Here is a 20,209-nt window from a genome sequence, read left to right on the forward strand (position 1 = left end):
AGGAGTTTTCTTTGAAGGATAATGAAGACACAGGATGGAGAAAACAGACAGAGAGCAGAACACAAAATGCAGGAAATGTTTCAATTAGAGCAGTTTGTGAGTTACATAAATATGTTTTGTTGTGTTGCTGAACAGAGCTTCCTGGTGCACCCTCCAATCTGGTCATCTCCAACATCAGTCCCCGCTCTGCCTCCATAAAGTTCCACCCCGGCAGTGACGGCAAAACCGCCATCTCCAAATGGATCGTAGAAGGACAGGTGTGTAGGCGTGTGTGTGAGTGTGTGTAAAATTTAGCAAAGCTTGCATTGCCAAATCGTTTTTGGCAAGTTCCAAGCTTTACCACAATGGCTAAAAGGTTAACAAAATAGTAATTTTGCCATCAGTAGCCATTTGCTCTTGACAAAATGGTTAACTTTGCCACAGATATTAATATTCTGTCTGCCTAATGTTAACTTGCTCTGGACAAAGTGGTTTACTTTGCCACAAATTGCGCTTTTATTTTCATGAAAACTTTAACTTTGTCACTTGTAGCAATTTTCTTTCTCCAAAATGGTTAACTTTTCCACAAATGATACTTTTCTCTATGCAAAATGGCTAACTTTGCCATGAATGTTACTATTTTGGCTGCCAAATTGTTAGCTTTTCCACAAATTGTGATTTTCTCTCAGAACATGTTTACCTTTTTCACAAATGGTATAGTTTTTCGCTTTCCAAAATGGTTAACATGGTCACTTACATCTACTTTCTCTGTCCTAAATGATTAACTGCCACAAATGTCAATATCCTGTCTGCCCCTCTCTGAAAATAATTAACCATTTCATGAATGGTTGTTTTCTCTATGAAAAATGCTTAACTTTGTCAAAAGTTCTCCAGCTGTTCCTTATATGTACATTTAACTTTTCCGGCCTCTTATTGCTACCTGTCCCAACTTTTTTGGAATGTGTAGCTCTCATGAAATCCAAAATGAGCCAATATTTGGCATGACATTTCAAAATGTCTGACTTTCAACATTTGATATGTTATCTATATTCTATTGTGAATAAAATATAAGTTTATGAGATTTGTAAATTATTGCATTCCTTTTTTATTCGTAGTTTGTACAGTGTCCCAACTTTTTTGGAATCGGGTTTGTATGTAAAGTTAAATATGTAGATTCACTTTGCCACAAATGTCAATGATCTGCCAGTCAAATGGTTAAATTTTGCCACAAATGGCAATTTTTAGCAAATTTAAGTATAAATTTAAATTTAAGGATAAAGATAAATATGTAGTTTCATTTTGCCACAAATGTCAATGATCTGCCAGTCGAATGGTTAAATCTACCACAAATGGCAATTTTTTTCTCTACAAAATTATTTATATTGCCTTGAAGGGCACCTTTCTCTTAAAAAAAAAAAAAAAAAACTTACCTTTTCCACGAATTGTTGTTTTCTCTCAGCAAAATATGTAACTTTGTGACGAATGGCAATTTCCTTCTGCCGAATTGTTAACTTTTCCACAAACTGCAATTTTCTCTCTGCCAAGACTGCTCTATGGAATATGACTTTTCAGTGTATGTGCTCATAAGTATATATGTGTGTGTGTAAGTATTTGTGTATTTGTGGGTGTGTGTTATGCCCTTGTCTGGCAGGCTGTGCTCCAGTGAAGATGCTGTTGTCTGGCAGGTACTTCATCTCCAGGGAAAAACAGGCTTGCTCTTGCACTAAAACATCTTCCCCTGGAGAAAACGCACACACACACACAAACACACATGCAAGCTCACACTCTGTATTTGACATAGTACGAGGAGGCTAAGGAGATGTCATGCACCATGTCTCACAGCCCTTTAGGTGTGGTGTGTGTTTGTATGTGCGCGCATATGTGTTAAGCCCCTCTTGGATGGCGTCCAGCGCTGTGCAGCGTGAAGAGAAAAACTCCTCTTAATGAGATCCCTCTCTTTTCCCCTTCGTTTTCTTCGCTCCTGTCTTTAATACTGTTTAATCGAGGGAGAGCAGGAAGGAGGGAGTCAGAGGGAGGGATGAGAGAAGAAGATTAGAGGTACTGAGGTGGCACTAATGGGGTCTTAAGTCTATGGGTTAGAAATCAGCTTGTGTTGGGGTGTTTTTTTACAGCTGACTTTTTCATAGCTGTATCCTGGACCAGGTCAGTTGCCGATTCCAACTCACTTTGTAATCTTTTCACCTTTCCTGTGCTCGAACAGTGCTCCACAAAACATGCTGTGTGGATGCAGTGTTTACATGGAAACCAAGTACTAGTTCTTTCAAAATATGGTTTGTAATATTGAAAGGGACATATCATGGAAAAATGCATTTTTCTTCCTCTCTCCCCAGCCCAACCAGATTATTTATGGATATTAAGCTCCAAAAACAATGTCACCAACAGGAGCTCAATAACATATGACCACCAGCATTTTTATACAAACACCTGTTCAGTCTTAAAATGCTAATAAATGAAAATAAAATAAGAATAAAAAAGATCATTTAAACTTTTTAATCTGAATTATCGGAATTTATATTTTACAGTATGGACATTGTTTCTTGAAATTCTGGATAAAAAATAAGAATTGTGAGATATAAACTCAAAATTCAGACTTTTTTTCTGAATTATGACTTTACATTTAGCAATTCAGTTTTCAATTTCTGCCACTGATTAATTAAAAAAAGGTAATTACAAAATCTTATTTCACAATTGTGTTTTTTTTCCTTGCAAATGTGAATTTTTCATTTCTAACTTCACAGAATTGTTGTCTCATAATTGTGACTTTTTTCAGAATTGTGAAAGAAAGTGTAGATTGTGAGATATAAACTCAGAATTGCAAGAAATAAAGTAAAACAGTGAGATAAGAAGTCACAGTTACCTATTTTTTGTATTTTTTTTTATTATAGAAAGACATTTTTGTCTTTCCATACATTGAAACTTCTGCCACCAAAACAAATTCCTTGCATATAAAATCTCATTCTGATTTCCATATACTGTATATGGACAGAAACCTTCTTTGAAATATCTACTATTGTGTTCCACAGTGTCAGGAACGAGAACGGGATCCAATAGCCGGTGAATAAATCCAAATATTTATTTGCCAAAAAAAACAAAAAAACAACAAAACAAAAAACAGAAAAGAGCTCAGTCCAAAAGTCAGCCGGACGGCGTCCTCCGCCAGCAAACAGTCCGTTAGCACAACGTGAAGATCAATCCAGCTTCAGCCGAGGCAGCGGGGCAAAGTGACGGCGAGACTGCAACAGCCAGCCGCCGCTGAAATCCAGAGTAAGCGCCGGGCGCGAACCGGGAGGAATCGGGAGGAATTACTGTGACGAGGCGGGCATTCGGGCAGAAAACATCCAAGGCAGAGAGCCAACCAGAGTCCTAGAGATGCAGGCGAGTACACAAAGTGAAGGATGCAAAAAACAGGAGCGCCAGACCGACAGGACTAGAAAAATAAACAAAAACGATATTGGGTCAGCATACACAACCAGCAGCGAGAAAAACATTCGTTCGGAATCACGCATACGGACTGACACAGAACGACAGACACGAGGGCAAGATAAAGGGGAGATAATGAGGACAAGATAGAGTGCAGGTGAGTAGAGAGAATTAGCAAACAGGATAACAAGAGGGGCGGAGTCGACACAACGTGACAGCGGAGCACATGGCAAGCTGTCAAAACAAAGACCACGTGCTCCAGGACAACAAAACAAGGCAGCCCCACCGAGATCCTGACAGTACCCCTCCCCCCACGGGACGCCACCAGGCGACCTAAGTGGGGGGTTTACCTTGTCTCCGGAAGAGGTCCTCGATCAACGACCGATCCAGAACGTCCCGAGCCGGGACCCAACTCCTCTCCTCTGGACCGTAACCCTCCCAGTCCACCAGGTATTGAAAACCCCTGCCACGACGACGAACATCTAGTAATCTCCTAACAGAATAGACAGGAGAACCATCCACTAGACGAGGGGGAGGGGGGGCAGGGGATGAAATGTTGGCATTGAGAGCAGATCTGAAAACAGGCTTAACCCTGGATACATGAAAAACAGGGTTTACCCGACCAAGAGAAGGAGGTAACTTGAGCCGCACCGCAACCGGATTAATGACCTTGTTGATCTGGTATGGACCAATGAACCTAGGCGCTAACTTGCGAGAGACCGCCTTGAGAGGCAGGTCCTTGGTAGACAGCCATACCTTCTGACCACAGACATAGCGGGGTGCTGGAATCCGGTGACGGTCAGCTGCTGCTTTGGTCCGTCTGGAGGCCTGGACCAAGGCCTTCCTAGCCTTTCTCCAGACACTACGACATCTTTGGACAAAGGCTAGGGCAGACGGTACCGCAGCCTCGGGTTCCTGAGAGGGAAACAAGGGAGGTTGATAGCCAACAGAACATTCAAACGGGGACATACCTGTGGAGGCTACAGGGAGAGTATTGTGGGAATACTCAACCCAAGTGAGCTGTTGACTCCAGGAGGCAGGATTGCGGGACGCCAGGCAGCGGAGAGCCCGTTCGAGATCCTGATTGGCTCGCTCACACTGACCGTTGGACTGGGGATGAAAACCTGACGACAGACTCGTAGAGGCCCCGATCTGTCTACAGAACTCCTGCCAAAAACGGGAGACAAACTGGGGACCCCTATCAGAGACAACATCAACCGGAAGACCATGGATCCGGAAGACGTGGTCAATGACCAGTTGGGACGTCTCCTTGGCAGAGGGGAGTTTGGGGAGGGGCACGAAATGAACCGCTTTAGAGAAGCGATCCACCACCGTGAGAATCACGGTGTAACCTCTCGAAGGGGGTAAGCCAGAGACAAAATCTAAGGCTATGTGTGACCAGGGACGAGAGGGGATGGGCAGGGGCTGGAGCAGACCAACGGAGGGCCGGTTAGAGACCTTGTTCTGGGCACAAACTGAGCAAGCCAATACGAACTGCCTGACGTCCTGGCCGATGGAGGGCCACCAGAATCGCTGGCGGATGGCAGCCAGCGACCTCCTGACTCCTGGATGGCAGGAAACCCTAGACTCATGACCCCACTGAAGGACCTCAGGGCGCAGCGCCTCCGGCACGAACAACCGACTCGCAGGACACTCCACTGGAACTTCCACCCCTCGTCCGGCCTCCTCCACCCTCCGCTCGACGTCCCAGGAGAGAGCCCCAACCACTACTCCTTCCGAGAGTATGGCATAGGCCGGGGCCTCCTCTCCCGGGCGCTCGAACTGGCGGGATAGAGTATCGGGCTTAACGTTTTTGGACCCGGGCCGGTACGAAAGGGTGAAGTTAAATCGGTCAAAGAAGAGTGCCCAGCGAGCCTGGCGCGGGCTCAGCCTCTTGGCCGAACGGATATACTCTAAGTTCTTATGATCCGTCCAGACCAAGAAGGGTTGCGCCGACCCCTCCAACCAGTGACGCCACTCACCCAAGGCCAACCTAACCGCCAGCAGCTCCCGGTTGCCAATGTCGTAATTACGCTCAACCGGGCTGAGACGATGGGAGAAATATGCACAGGGGTGCACCTTCCCATCACTAGGAGAACGCTGGGACAAGACTGCGCCTACCCCGACATCAGAGGCGTCCACCTCAACGATAAATTGCCGTTCGGGATCTGGAGTGGAGAGAACAGGAGCAGAGATAAACCGGGACTTTAAATTATCAAAGGCCTCCTGAGCCTGAGCACTCCAGGTGAACGGTACCTTAATGGAGGTGAGTGCCGTTAAGGGTGCAGCTACCTGGCCAAAGTTCCTGATGAATCGCCGGTAGAAGTTGGCAAACCCCAAGAACCGCTGCAGAGCCTTCCTAGTGTCGGGAACAGGCCACTTGGCGACAGCCTCGACCTTGGCCGGATCCGGCTTTATCTCCCCAGCTGATACAATAAAGCCCAGGAAAGAAACTGACTTGGCATGGAACTCGCACTTCTCCGCCTTGACAAACAGCTGGTTCTCCAGCAACCGTTGGAGGACTTGGCGCACGTGCTGAGTGTGTACCTGAAGGGAAGGGGAAAAGATGAGAATATCATCGAGGTACACAAAGACAAACCGGTTAATCATGTCTCCCAGCACGCTATTGACCATGTCCTGGAAGACAGCAGGGGCATTAGTGAGCCCGAACGGAAGGACCAGGTATTCATAGTGTCCCGTGGGGGTATTGAAGGCTGTCTTCCACTCATCGCCCTCGCGAATGCGGACAAGATGATAGGCGTTGCGGAGGTCTAACTTAGTGAAGACCTTGGCTCCCTGCAAGAGTTCAAAGGCTGACGACATTAAAGGCAAGGGGTACCTGTTCTTTACGGTAATGTCATTCAGCCCCCGGTAATCAATGCAAGGACGCAGAGAGCCGTCCTTCTTCTTGACGAAGAAGAACCCAGCGCCCGCAGGGGAAGACGAGTGGCGAATGAGTCCGGCCTTTACAGATTCCTGAATGTATTTGTCCATAGCCTCTCGTTCAGGACCAGACAGGGAAAAGAGACGGCCCCGGGGCGGGGAAGTGCCAGGAAGGAGATCGATGGCACAGTCGAATGGCCGGTGGGGAGGAAGCGAGGTGGCTCGGGACCTGCTGAAAACCAGCCGCAGATCAAGGTACTCCTCCGGAACCCCGGTGAGGTCAGCCGCTTCAACCTGCAACACAGGACACACAGACACAGGAGGAGAGGCAACACCTAGACAGCAAGCATGACAAGACTGACTCCAAGACATAATCTGACTACGGGACCAATCCACCTGAGGGTTGTGCTGAACCAACCAAGGATGCCCCAGAACCAGACTAGCATTAGGGGACTCCATGAGGAACAGCACAACCGACTCGTGGTGATTGCCCGACACAACAAGACTTACACGGGGGGTGGTGTGGGTGATCGTGGCTATAGGCTGGCCAGAGAGGCCCCAGACAGTGACAGGTGAGGAAAGGGGAATGGCAGGAATGCCCCAGCTCTTAGCCGTGCTACAGTCCAGAAAGCTGGCTTCAGCGCCTGAATCAATAAGAGCCTTGCAGGAGTGGGTGGAGTTCAGATAGGTGATGGTGGCAGAGAGCTGGGTGCGAGATTGAGGGAGGATTAGAGGAGAAGCGCCCACCAGGACTCCCCGGTTAACTAGTGGGCCTTGGCTTTTAAAGGGCAAGATATAGCAAAGTGACCCGGCTTCCCGCAGTAGAGGCAAAGACCCTGAACCAGCCTTTGTTGTCTCTCTCGGGCAGACAATCGAAGACCCCCCAACTGCATGGGCTCAGGATCAGGCTGGGGTGACTGAGGTGGTGGGTGGCCCTTGAAAGGCTGGGTCTCCTCCAGCCCCCAGGACAAGCGGGGAGCCAAGCGACGCTGTCGCAGGCGCAGACGACTTTCGACCCGAATGGCCAAATTGATAAAGCCCTCTAAGTCCTGTGGTTGCTCGTGGGTGGCTATTTCATCCTGGATCTCGTAGTTAAGCCCCTCCCGAAACGTAGCTCGCAGCGCCCCCTCATTCCAATCGCAGGAAGCAGCTAGCGTTTTAAATTGGATGGCATACTCAGTAACGGAACGGCCTCCTTGACGGAGCCGTACTAGTTTGGATGCAGCCTCATCTCCTCTTACAGAACGGTCAAAAAGCCTTGTCATCTCACCGCGAAAATCCTCAAAATCATTGCAGAAAAAAGCTCCTGCGTCCCATACGGAAGTCCCCCACTCGCGAGCCCTACCCGTCAGCAGAGTAATGACGTAAGCAACTCTTAACCGTTCTGTAGCATATCGCCGGGGTTGCAGCGCAAAAACCAGTGAACATTGAGATAAAAACGCCCGACATGAATTTGGATCTCCGTCATATAAGGGCGGGTTGTTGGCGTGTGGCTCGGGCTCGCGGTGAGAAAGAGTTAAAGGGGCCGATGAAGCGGAGGACGACTGAACGTTTAGTTGGAGTTCACGGAGGCGGCCGCTTAATTCCGCCACCTGGACTGTGAGGGTTTCGACCTCCTGAGCTGTGGACGAGAGTTGGCTGACTTGGTGGCCGAGGAGAGCTCCTTGATGAGCAATGGCTGATCGAACAAACTCCTCACCCGCTGGATCCATATTGGTCAGTCCGTACTGTCAGGAACGAGAACGGGATCCAATAGCCGGTGAATAAATCCAAATATTTATTTGCCAAAAAAAACAAAAAACAACAAAACAAAAAACAGAAAAGAGCTCAGTCCAAAAGTCAGCCGGACGGCGTCCTCCGCCAGCAAACAGTCCGTTAGCACAACGTGAAGATCAATCCAGCTTCAGCCGAGGCAGCGGGGCAAAGTGACGGCGAGACTGCAACAGCCAGCCGCCGCTGAAATCCAGAGTAAGCGCCGGGCGCGAACCGGGAGGAATCGGGAGGAATTACTGTGACGAGGCGGGCATTCGGGCAGAAAACATCCAAGGCAGAGAGCCAACCAGAGTCCTAGAGATGCAGGCGAGTACACAAAGTGAAGGATGCAAAAAACAGGAGCGCCAGACCGACAGGACTAGAAAAATAAACAAAAACGATATTGGGTCAGCATACACAACCAGCAGCGAGAAAAACATTCGTTCGGAATCACGCATACGGACTGACACAGAACGACAGACACGAGGGCAAGATAAAGGGGAGATAATGAGGACAAGATAGAGTGCAGGTGAGTAGAGAGAATTAGCAAACAGGATAACAAGAGGGGCGGAGTCGACACAACGTGACAGCGGAGCACATGGCAAGCTGTCAAAACAAAGACCACGTGCTCCAGGACAACAAAACAAGGCAGCCCCACCGAGATCCTGACACACAGAAGACAGAAATTCATACAGGTTTGGAATAGTATGAGGGTGAGCGACAGAATTAACATTGTTGTATGAACTTTTCCTTTAAATTCCCTAGCCCATTCTGATGAATAATAGTGTGAACCATGAGGTTGGCCAATCACACCAAAGGTCATTTACATATGGAAATTTGAAAAGTGCACTAGCCAAAAACATTCAGAGGGTCAGAGAGAGGCTGGAAAATGTAAAATGATGACTGTTTTCTGTGTAAGAAACCTTGACTAACATTATAAGTGAACTTCATTGGTAAATTGCAATGCTTTAGAAGTGTAGAATATGGCCCCTTTTAAGTATTTTGACAGTTTATACATGGTAATGATAGGAAAGAGCTAACCGCATGAAATTAATCACAGGTTGCTCTATGAATAAATGGAAGCAGCTCTCAGTGAGGTCCTAGAGGAAACGTGAGTCACTTGATTGTGACGTTTGAAATGATAAGCAGTTTTTGTTTGCAGATAATGACTGGCTTCATTAGCCAGTGTCTCTTTGTAGAATTATTAAAATTTTTTCCATGTTGTGGATCTACTTTTTAATTAGCTCATTGCCTCATTACGGTCTTATAAAGATCAAGGTGGTTAAAAAAACGAGCCCTTTCCAGCTCTCACATGTCATTGTTAAGAATCTATATAAGCATCATGCTTTTGATTAGCGAAAAACAAAAAACACAAAGCAGAGAAAACAAAGGCAACAGCCCTGATAGGGATTCTGCACTGCGGGCAGCTTGGTTGGGTTTGCTATTGCTTTTCACTGTCAGTCAGAAGCTTCTCTATCATCAGCTCTGACTGCTGAATCTGACTCTCTGTATATTTGGAATGACACTCTGCCGTAATAGGAATGAGGGATGCAGGATGTGTACTATACACAGTGTGGGGGACCTAGATTTGCCATATTTGCAGGATACATCAAGTGAAATCTAATATGAAGCATTAGCTGTCTCAACTGTAATCTTAGCATCTAATTTGTGACTGTTGATTGTCATGTTGATGTCAGTTTGACTACCCAAAGTTTGGGCATTTTTACCCAAAACTGGATTATAAAGGTAAAATGATCTATATGCTTTGACATATCTTGATGCCCGGTTTAATCTCTCCATTGGTTATATGTTCAAATTAGTATACTACCATACTGCTTTTACTGTTGCTGCATTAAACAGTATGTGCATTTTTGAATACAGGGATGTAATCCCTTGTGGGGTGAAAAACGTTACAAAGATGCAACTTTCCCTATAGGGGAGACAATGTCTGCTTTAAAATGTGGATGTATAGTCTTTATTTTTTTATTATTTTAGTTGATCATGAGGACACAAGGGAGAACTCACCCAAGATTCTTTATAGTTTCTGTATAGTTTTTCTCTAAAAATAGTAAAAAAAAAAAAAAAAAAATCACTCTACTAATGCCACATTAACATTGTTCTTATGGAACTCTATAATAATAATAATAATAATAATAATTGATATTATATTTTATTTAATATATTATATATTATTATTAATAATAATTATGCAGTGAAATTACTATCTTCCATTTCCAGTGTGATGTGTGATCATCCTACCTTAGTCATTGTTAGCATACAACTTTCTTAGCTCATTTTTTGATCGGCATTCTTAGAAAAAATTTGATTAAAAGTGCAAAATAACCATTATTATTATTGTTGTTGTTATAATTATAATTACATTCTAAATTTTAGACAAACAATGAAGAAATGTATTACTATTGTAATTTTAATGTTAAAATAATAATAATAATACATTAAAATTACAATATGCTACTTCCCTTTCCAGTGCACTTGATTAAAAAAATAATAATAATAAATAAAATGCTATTTTTTAGCTATTTATTTGATTGGGCATTTGTAGACAAAAATGCATTAAAATTTGAAACAACCATTTTTTCTAACTTAATGACATGCAACATTACGTTTACATGCACATGAATAATGCGATTATTTCCAATAATCAGAGTAAGGACTTAATCGCGTTATGATGTTTACATGTCAAGAGCAATGCTCTTCACTCCCGTTTACATGCAATTTCCAAATTCTTATTATTCGCTAAGAATTGTGGTTAATTTTTTACTGCCATTATTCACATACCCCACTGCACAGCACAAATGATGGACTCAGAAAGAGCAGGTGTGTTTGGCCGCTGTTTTAATTTTTTTTTTACGTCTAATGCATAATGATTTTGTATGGCTGTATTCCATGCTTTTTCGGCGCCATAGAAATGTGATGGAATTTGCCACCTATATGTTAATACGATTATTCTTGCTGCGATTATGAGCTTAATTGCATTATTTAGATCGAAGTATTGCGTTTACATGAGGTAAAGTTTAATCACAATATTGCCAAAATCTTATCATAATCGCATTAAGAGGGTGCATGTAAACGCATTCAACGTGACGCGCACCTGTAATAATACGGAGATTAGAAACGATGGAGGGGAAGAAGCATCACATTTCTGGGGAAAACACAACTCGCTGCCACCAGTCTCTGTTCCTTACACTCATCCAGAAACGACGAGCAGAACACGACGGCAGCGTAGGCAAATTAATTGCCATCACATTTCTATAGCGCCGAAAAAGCGTGGAAAATTAGGGCTGGACGATATGGCCAAAAATTATATCACCATATATTTCCTAATTTCGGTCGATACAATATAATTTTGATATCGATATGAACACTATTAAAAAAAAAGCCTCATTAAAAACTGCCAAGAATGCCCGGGGGCTATTTGTATTTAGCCTTCATACAAACAAGAAATGTGAAATCACTGTCAAATAAACATCTCAGACTCATCTTGTTAATATTAATATCTTTACCTTCAAACTATAGGCTAACATACACTACCAGTCAAAAGTATTTGAACAGTGAGATTTTAGTTTTTTAAAGAATTCTCTTCTGCTCACCAAGCCTTCATTTATTTGATCCAAAATACAGCAAAACCGGTGACATTTAGAAATATTTACCATTTAAAATAACTGTTTTCTATTTGAAAATATTTTAAAATGCAAGTTATTCCTGTGATTTCAAAGTTGAATTTTTAGCATCATTCTCCAGTCACATGATCCTTCAGAAATCATAATATTCTGATTTGCTGCTCAAAAAACATTTTATGTTGAAAACACTAGAGTAGAATTTTATCAGGTTTCTTTGAAGAGAATGCTCAGAAGAACAGCATCTATCTGAAATAGAATCTTTTGTAACATTATAAATGTCTTTATCATCACTTTTGATCAATTTAAAGCATCCTTGTTAAATAAAAGTATTAATTTCTATAATCCCCCCCCCGCCCAAGTATAAAAATTATACTGACTCCAAGTGAGTTGCTGCAGAAAACAAAACAAAAAAATTGTGCAACAACAAAATCATGTTGCTGGAGACAGGTTTATTATTGAAAATGCAATCTGATTGTCTGCCAGTAGGAGGCGCTTTGAGAGCGGCAGAACTAGCGGTTTCCCCAGTAATGGCTGTAATCTAAGCAGCTTCGCTCATGAACGCTACTTTCATCAGATAAAATGAAAAGGCCAACAAAACTATTCTGAAGACAGTTGGTTCCCTTCAGAGATACATTCATATAAATCACCCGCGTTGCGTTTTGTTTTTGAAACATGCAGTGCTCATGTTTATTAAATTAAACGCCACAAACAAATCAAAGTATGGGAAAGAATTTATATTGAAATATCGGAAAAAATCATATCACCGTTATTGAAAAAAAATATATTGCGATACATATTTATATTGAAATATTGTCCAGGCCTAAATAAGAAAAACATACAAAAGTGTTTTGCATTAGACGTAAATAAATTAAAACAGCGGCCAGTAACGCTCTTTCTGAGTCCATCATTTGTGCTGTGCAATGGGGTATGTGAATAATGGCAGTAAAAAAATGAACCACAATTCTTAATGAATAATAAGAATAATGGAAATTGCATGTAAACGGGAGTAAGAGCTTACTCTGATTATTGGAAATAATCGCATTATTCGTGCGCATCTAAACGTTGTCATTGAGGATTGATGCCGCAACATTTATTACTGTTTCAAGCATTTATCATAAAATAATGCTGTTTCTGTCATCTCTGGACTATTGGAAAAAGTTAAAACAATGCACCCTATTTATGTCTCTATAAACATGCAACACAGTGAGGTGCAGTGAAGCATACTACAGCTGTCATACTGGATATTGTTTTTCATGTGTGTGTTTTTAAATTAAAATAATCCTGTGTCCACAGGTGGGGACTGTGGGTGAGGACGAGGAATGGAAGGTTCTGTACGAGATGGACAGTCCACCAGCGTCAGACACTCTGGAGATTCCCAATCTCATCCCATTTACTCAGTACAGGTGAGTCGTTCACTCCTTTCCTGAACGAAAAACCACTTTCCTCTCAACCTAATGAACTAAAATGTGGTGACAAACGAACCCAATAACGTGAAAGTACCTTCACAAACCTGTTGAGTGTTTTGGTATTTGTGTGTTCAGCAGTGTTTCTGAGTAATTTCAGCTGTTTATGACCTTTCAATGTTGACTAAACACTCATTATACTCCCAGCTCTCCCTGCATTATGTATCTTCAGCTATCTTTTTTTCTGTATTTTGTTTCATTTGTTCTTCAGTCTCTCTCTCTTTCTCTCATTCACCTTTTCTATTTCTCTCCTCAATTGATTTTCTGAAGGTGCTGTGGAAAGATTGTCTTCTGATTCTCTGCATACTATCTTGTCCTAAAGGGATTACAGATGATCAGAGGCTGTAGAGATCTGTTATCCTGTCCAAAATCCCCCGTCCTCCCGCCACTCAAGAACAAGATCGGAGAATTAAAAATACTGTTTTTGTCTCTCTCCACTTATATATTTCTTTCAGGTTCAGGATGAAGCAGATGAACATTGTGGGTTCAAGTCCCTTCAGTGAGCCTTCTCGTATGATGCAGACCCTGCAGTCCAGTCCAGATGTGGCCCCGACCAATCTCATTGTGTTTTCTGCTAGTGAAACCAGCCTGAGGATTCGCTGGGAGGTGAGGAACGGACACACACACACAGTCCACATCAAATAAAAGTTTTCTACATGTAAATGTGACTTTGTGTTCTACACTATACCATTAAAAAGTTTGGGTCAGTACTTTTGTTTTGAAAGAAAGATATTAATACTTTCTTATTTAGCAATGATGAATTAGATACTAGAAATAACCTAATGACTATCTGACACTTGGCTTCTGAAAACTCAACTTTGCCAGCACAGGTATATACATTTTCTTGCCATGAAAATAGCCACAGATTCTGGCATGACAGTAAACACAAACAAACAAACCATCACAGGTATAAATATAATTTTAAAATATTACATTTATATTTATATTTATATACACCCCAAACAGAGTTAACCATCATTTTGACCAAACATAAAAAAAAACAAAAAAAAAAAACAGAGTATATATATATATATATATATATACTCTAATTAAAAAATAGTGCTGTCAAACGATTAATCGCGATTAATCACATCCAAAATAAAAGTCTTTGTTTACATAATATAAAAGCACACACATACAGTATATATTTTGAAAATATTTACATGTATATATTAATATAATTTATATTATATATTTTTTTCTAAAATATATACATGTATGTGTTTGTATTTTTATATGCATAATAAATATACACAGTACACACACATACTTTTATTTTGGATGCGATTAATCATTTGAGACCATTAATTAAAAATAATTAAAAAGGCCTGTTTTCCATACTTTTCACTAAAGGAATATTTAAAAATTTTCGCAATATTATATTATTTTCATTTATATGCACATTGCTACATAACGTAGCAAAAATGTGGCAAAATATCCACATTGAGTTTTTAATGAAACATTTTAATACATTTAAAATGCCATGCAGGATTTCTTTGACACAAACAAATCGTTAAAACTGAATCAGTTTATTAAAATTAACAATTTGTAATGAACAACTCTAATGCCATTTTTTTGATGAAGCACACATTAGACATTTGGCATTAAGAATATTTTTATAGTTTTGTTAAAGACAAGAGTTTTTAAATTTTCTATAAAACGGATAAAACCGTATTCGATTATCGTCAGGAAAAAATTAATTATAAATATTAATAGATACTGTATATTAATATTATTTTGTATCAATTTCATAAAAGTTTTGATTTATTCATTTAAATTATATTAGTAAATTGTAGTATTTTTTCCCTCTACGTTCCCCCAAACATATGCCATTTATAAGAACCAAACCACTTAAAAGTTTATTTTGTTGCGTCGAAAGGAGATGGTTCTGGATTTAGTGTGAACGTTATTCTAAAAACTGTAGCTCTCATAAAAACCCAGCGATTTATGCACACTCAAAAACATGCAGAGATGGACACAAATACTGTCTCTGTGCGCACACTTTATAGGTGAGGGATAGAGGATACTGGAAGAGGTTGACAGCTTATTTTTCCTGTCTGTTTTTTGCTATCAGGAGCCATAGTGTCTGTCAGTATCAGATGTAATTGCTGTTATTTTCTACTTCAGGTCTCCTTTTTTCCCCTCTCACCTTTTCAAAGCCTGAAGAGTGATCAAAGAATTTGAGTTGTAGAGGCACATAACATGAAGGCTGTCATTTCATCAGACAGGACTCTTTTAATCTAAAAAACGGCTTCTGCAAAGCCTCCACTGGTCATATTAACACATTTGTGGGGTGCTGGTGCTGAAAAAATGACCCTCAGAACATAATAGTGCTTAATGCAGTACTTCACAAGTGATGAAAACAAACAAAAAAGTGACCTCTAACCCATTTTTATGGATAGTCATTTATTACGCTCGTACTAAAATTTCTATGTAGCTGTCATTGAGGAAAAGGTTATATTTTTACCACTCTTCTGTCGTTCACCAAGCAACCCAAGTTTCTTAAGGGTTATTGTCTTTAATGAGGAGAATTTACACAGTAAGATGTATTTTATGAGGAGTTGCTGTGGAAATGCTTTGAGCTTCAGAAGTATTTAGAAAGCAACACTTGTTAGTTTTCATTCACTAAGCCATTCTGGTGTTGCATGGAGTTACTTTTGTGTCTTTTTTATTCAGTCAAACATACTGTGTTTGAGAGAAAATAATTATATTGTAATTAAAAAATAACAAGACTTTTTATTTGCATTTTTAATTACAATATAATTAGTTTGGTTCACTAGCCACTAGAAACCAAATTGAAAATAAGCCAAAGTAAAACATGTTGCCAAACAACTGAAGATTAGCAGCCTATTATGGAGACCATAAAGACTGAAACATTGATTTGGCCCATGCCTGTGACGAAACTTACATCAACATCCATCAGCTCGCCAAAAGCATTTTAGTAGAAACGCTTTCAAGCAGTCATCATACTGAAGCTGTGGACATCGTAAGGTTTCGAGTGTGCATTAAAGTACTAGGCGAGCAACCATGTGCGAACTCTTGGCAAATGTGCAACGCACAGCTGAAGCAAGCGAGGGACTGAGCTGCATTACAGCCAATTTGAAATGTCATTTAATTTATGTTTATGAGGAGATTAAGGAACTTCCTTTCTGTTTGCTGCACACAATTTGACGCTTGTGAAGGTTTTCATTCATCCAGATCATCATAGAACTTAGCCACCGGGATAAGTCATGAAACATTTATTTCTAATTCCTGTTGAGTAAAATTAGCGTGCAGAAAATTAGTTAAACTTTTTCAGCCCTTACATTTCAGTACCATTCCATTATATTGCCAAAATGACACATTTGGTGAATTTTCTTTTAATTTTCTTTTATTTTTAATACAGTTCAAAAATTTGGGGTCGGTAGGATGTTTTTTTTTAAGAGGTCTTTTATGCTCAACAAAGCTGCATTTATTTAATAAAAAACACAGGAAAAACAGTCAAATTGTAAAATATTGTTACAATTTAAAATAACTGTTTTCTATTTGAATGTATTTTAAAATATAATTTATTCCTGTAATGGCAAAGCTGAATTTTCAGCATAATTACTCCAGTTTTTAGTTTCACTTGATCCTTCAGAAATCATTCTAATATGCTGATTTGGTGCTCAAGAAACATCTCTTATTATTATCATTTTTGAATTGAATTGTTGTGCTACTTAATATTTTGTGGAATCCATGATGCATCCTTTGGTAAATAGAAATTTAAAAGAGCAGCATTAATTTGAAATAGAAATCTTTAGTAACTATGTAAACATTGTTATTGAGATGTTCTCAATTTCATGGCTTATTGCCAAATAAAATAATTAGTATAGTATTGTATCTAATTTTTAGAAAACAAAATATGGATTTATTTATTTATTTTTTAATAACTTGCACTAAATCAGTATTGTTTTGGGGCAATCTTTCATTTAAAATATGTGCTGGAGATCTATTTCTAATTTTTGCTATCTAATGCAATGAAATTCCAGTTTAGTTTTTGCTCTTCTTATTGATGTAGGTTTATCAAAGTCTGTCCTGCTCCAATGTTTTTCCTCTTCATGTTTTGTAGCCGCTTCCTGAGGCAGCTTATAACGGAAATCCTGAAAGCGTGGGTTACCGGGTACGTGCACAGAGAGCAGACGGGTTTGGGCAGCCCCGGATGGAGACGGTTTCTGAGCGCTTGTCTCGGGAAGCGACGGTGGAGGGACTTGAGGAGTGGACGGAGTACAACCTCAGCATTCAGGTCTTCAATGGTATCGGGCCTGGACCCTGGAGCAGTCCTGTGCTGGGCAAAACTAAAGAGTCAGGTGACAGCATGTTCCATAAAGCATGCTTGCTTTAGAAGTAGCTTCTCCACTTTTGATTTTTTTAAAAAGTAACAATCGAAATACATGATCAGTGAAGTTTGTTTCAAAGTTTAATGTCGTGCATGTGAGGAAAATAAATCAAATTTAGTTGCTGTTTTGTATGTAACCAAATGAGCTATGTTAATTTATGCATCATTGTGTTGATGTGTTACGGTCACATTTCCATTTTGATCATTTTTTATTTTATTTGTGTGTTATTATAAGACTTAAAGAATAGGACAGATTTTTGCATTAAAGTCTTATAAAGATATGTCAGTTCATTTTTAGATTAATGCCATGAGTTGCTGCATTCCTTAGCAACTCTAAACAGACAGTTTAGCCAGCGCCCTACTAGCCGATTTTTTAGTCATAGGCATCATTTACATAGCCGTTGGAGACTCAGATGGAGTCTGTGCCTGAGGCCACATCTAACAGTGGGTGGGTGTTAGCAGCTCCAGCGACTCCCTGCTGAGTTAATGATCCTGCCGACCCCTAGACACCATCTAGAAAGTTTGGCAGCTGGTGGGGCGGGCACTTGTTGGTTTGGTGGTGACCACTTACAGATTTCAAACATCCGATCCTCCATGTATTTTCCTTTTGATTGTGGTTTAATTGCAGAGATCACACTCATAAACTAGAACTGAGCATACACTACTGTTAAGAAGTTAGGGGTCAGTATTTATTTATTTTATTTATTTTTTTTAAAGAAATGTATACTATTTATGAATTGATTTGCATTAAACTGATAAAAAAGTGTCAGTAAAGACCTTTACATTGTTAGAAAAAAAATCTCTATATATATTGTGACCCTGGACCACAAAACCAGTCTTAACTGTCAATTTTTCAAAATTGAGATTTATTCATCATGTGACACTGAAGACTGAAGCATTGATGCTGAAAATTCAGCTTTGCCATCACAGGAATGGATTACATTTTAAAATATATTGAAACAGAAAACAAATTATTTTGTTAATTTTTTTTGCAATGTTGCTGTTTTTGCTGTATTTTTGATCAAATAAATGCATAAGAGACTTTTTTTATTTTTTTATTTTTTTAAATAATAAATATTGTGCCAACCTCAAACTTTTGAACAGTAGTGTACCTAAAGAAAATTTACTTTGACTATAGAATTTTCCACAACTTTATCATGACCTTTGTGGATTTCATATGTTTTCTAAACTTTTCCAGTTCTGGAAATTACACTTTTGAAAACCTATGTGGTTTCAAACCCATAAGTCGTTTGTTCATCTTCGGAACAGATATTAAGGTATTTTTGATGAAATCCGAGAGCTTTCTGACCCTGCATAGACGGCAACGCAACTACCACATTCAAGTCGTTATTTTTGTTTTCTTTATTCTTGTAGCTTCATTGTAATTCATAAAATTACAGTTGAACCATTGATGTCACATGGACTATTTTAACAATGTCCTTACTACCTTTCTGGGCCTTGAACGTAGTAGTTATGTTGCTGTCTATGCAGGACCAGAAAGCTCTCAGATTTCATCAAAAATACCGCACTTTGTGTTCTAAAGATGAACAAAGGTCTTACAGGTCTGGAACAACACGACAACATGACAGAAAAATTAATGACAGAATTTTCATTTTTTGGGGTGAACAATCCCTTTAACGTTTTATCAAACTGAAGAACTGACAAACTTGCTTGGATCATTTTTCTTAGCAAATGCTAAAACAATTGTTCTGAAATTCTCCTACACCTAAATAGCTAAAAGAATAAGAGAGTGCCTTTGTCGCTTCGTTTAGCAAATGAAAATCTTTTTCTCACTGAAGCTGTGCATGAACATATGCCGGCAAGCCCTGAAGGAACAAATTCACATCACACACATTCACGGGGTAAAGTTAGCCCTTCAAATTGTATCTTAAATCAGTCCATTTCAAGTATTTATGCTCACGCGGCTCTCCTGTTCTTATTTCGGCGAACTTCACATGACTGCAAATCAGAGAGAAATGTCAGAGGCTGTTGTTTAAGCTGTCAGACCTCTTCTGTTTTTAATCAGTACATGTGACAGACTCCAATAGAAAGGAGTGAGATTTCAGCAAAAATACTGTGTAGATGTGAAACCCTGACTGAAATAAATTGTTCAGAGTCGGCTGGTAAAACATCAGCCTTAGGCTAATGAGCTGTATTACTTGGTGGAATTGTTTGTTCATATTATTATTAATGATAATTGGAGTCTTTTATCTTATTATTGTTCCAATAGGATGAAAAACAGCCTTTAAGTGTTGTAAAATCACTCTAACACATGGCCTTGAGTGGGTTTTTGCTTTAGTATAAAATGACTATTTATATGGATGTGTTTTCAGTTCCCTCTGGTGCCCCAGAAAATGTGAGCGCAGAAGCAATGAGCTCCACGAGTATATTGGTCACCTGGGGTTCGGTCCCTGAACACCAGAAGAATGGACGCATCCTTGGTTACAAGGTACGGTTACTATATCAAAGAGAATGCTTCAAGCCCCACAGCTTTGACTGGAGAGTCCTGCCTGCCAAAACATTGTAACGGGTGAATTTCTACTGTATATGGAGATGTCTGACTGGAATTATTTTATTTGCAATGCTTAGGAAGATATTTTAATGAATGTTTCAACAAACAAAGCTATTTGCGTTCTCAGTGTTTTTTTTATTATTATTATCATTTATATATATATATATATATATATATATAT

The 20,209-nt window shown here is 40.1% G+C and overlaps 1 protein-coding gene across 1 annotated transcript in view; it reads left to right on the forward strand.

The window, feature by feature from the left end:
- Positions 1-20,209, forward strand: part of LOC306873881 (protein sidekick-1-like) — a gene marked incomplete at its 3' end in the record, with an annotated part of 220,011 nt that overhangs the window by 169,242 nt on the left and 30,560 nt on the right. The window contains exons 24-28 of the mRNA XM_079423407.1: positions 136-257; positions 12,990-13,099; positions 13,615-13,765; positions 17,250-17,487; positions 19,850-19,965. Coding sequence (XP_079279533.1) covers positions 136-257; positions 12,990-13,099; positions 13,615-13,765; positions 17,250-17,487; positions 19,850-19,965 — 737 coding nt within the window. The remainder of the gene's footprint in view (positions 1-135; positions 258-12,989; positions 13,100-13,614; positions 13,766-17,249; positions 17,488-19,849; positions 19,966-20,209) is intronic.

Source organism: Barbus barbus (genome assembly GCF_936440315.1).
Source record: "Barbus barbus genome assembly, chromosome: 8".
NCBI lineage: Eukaryota > Metazoa > Chordata > Actinopteri > Cypriniformes > Cyprinidae > Barbus > Barbus barbus.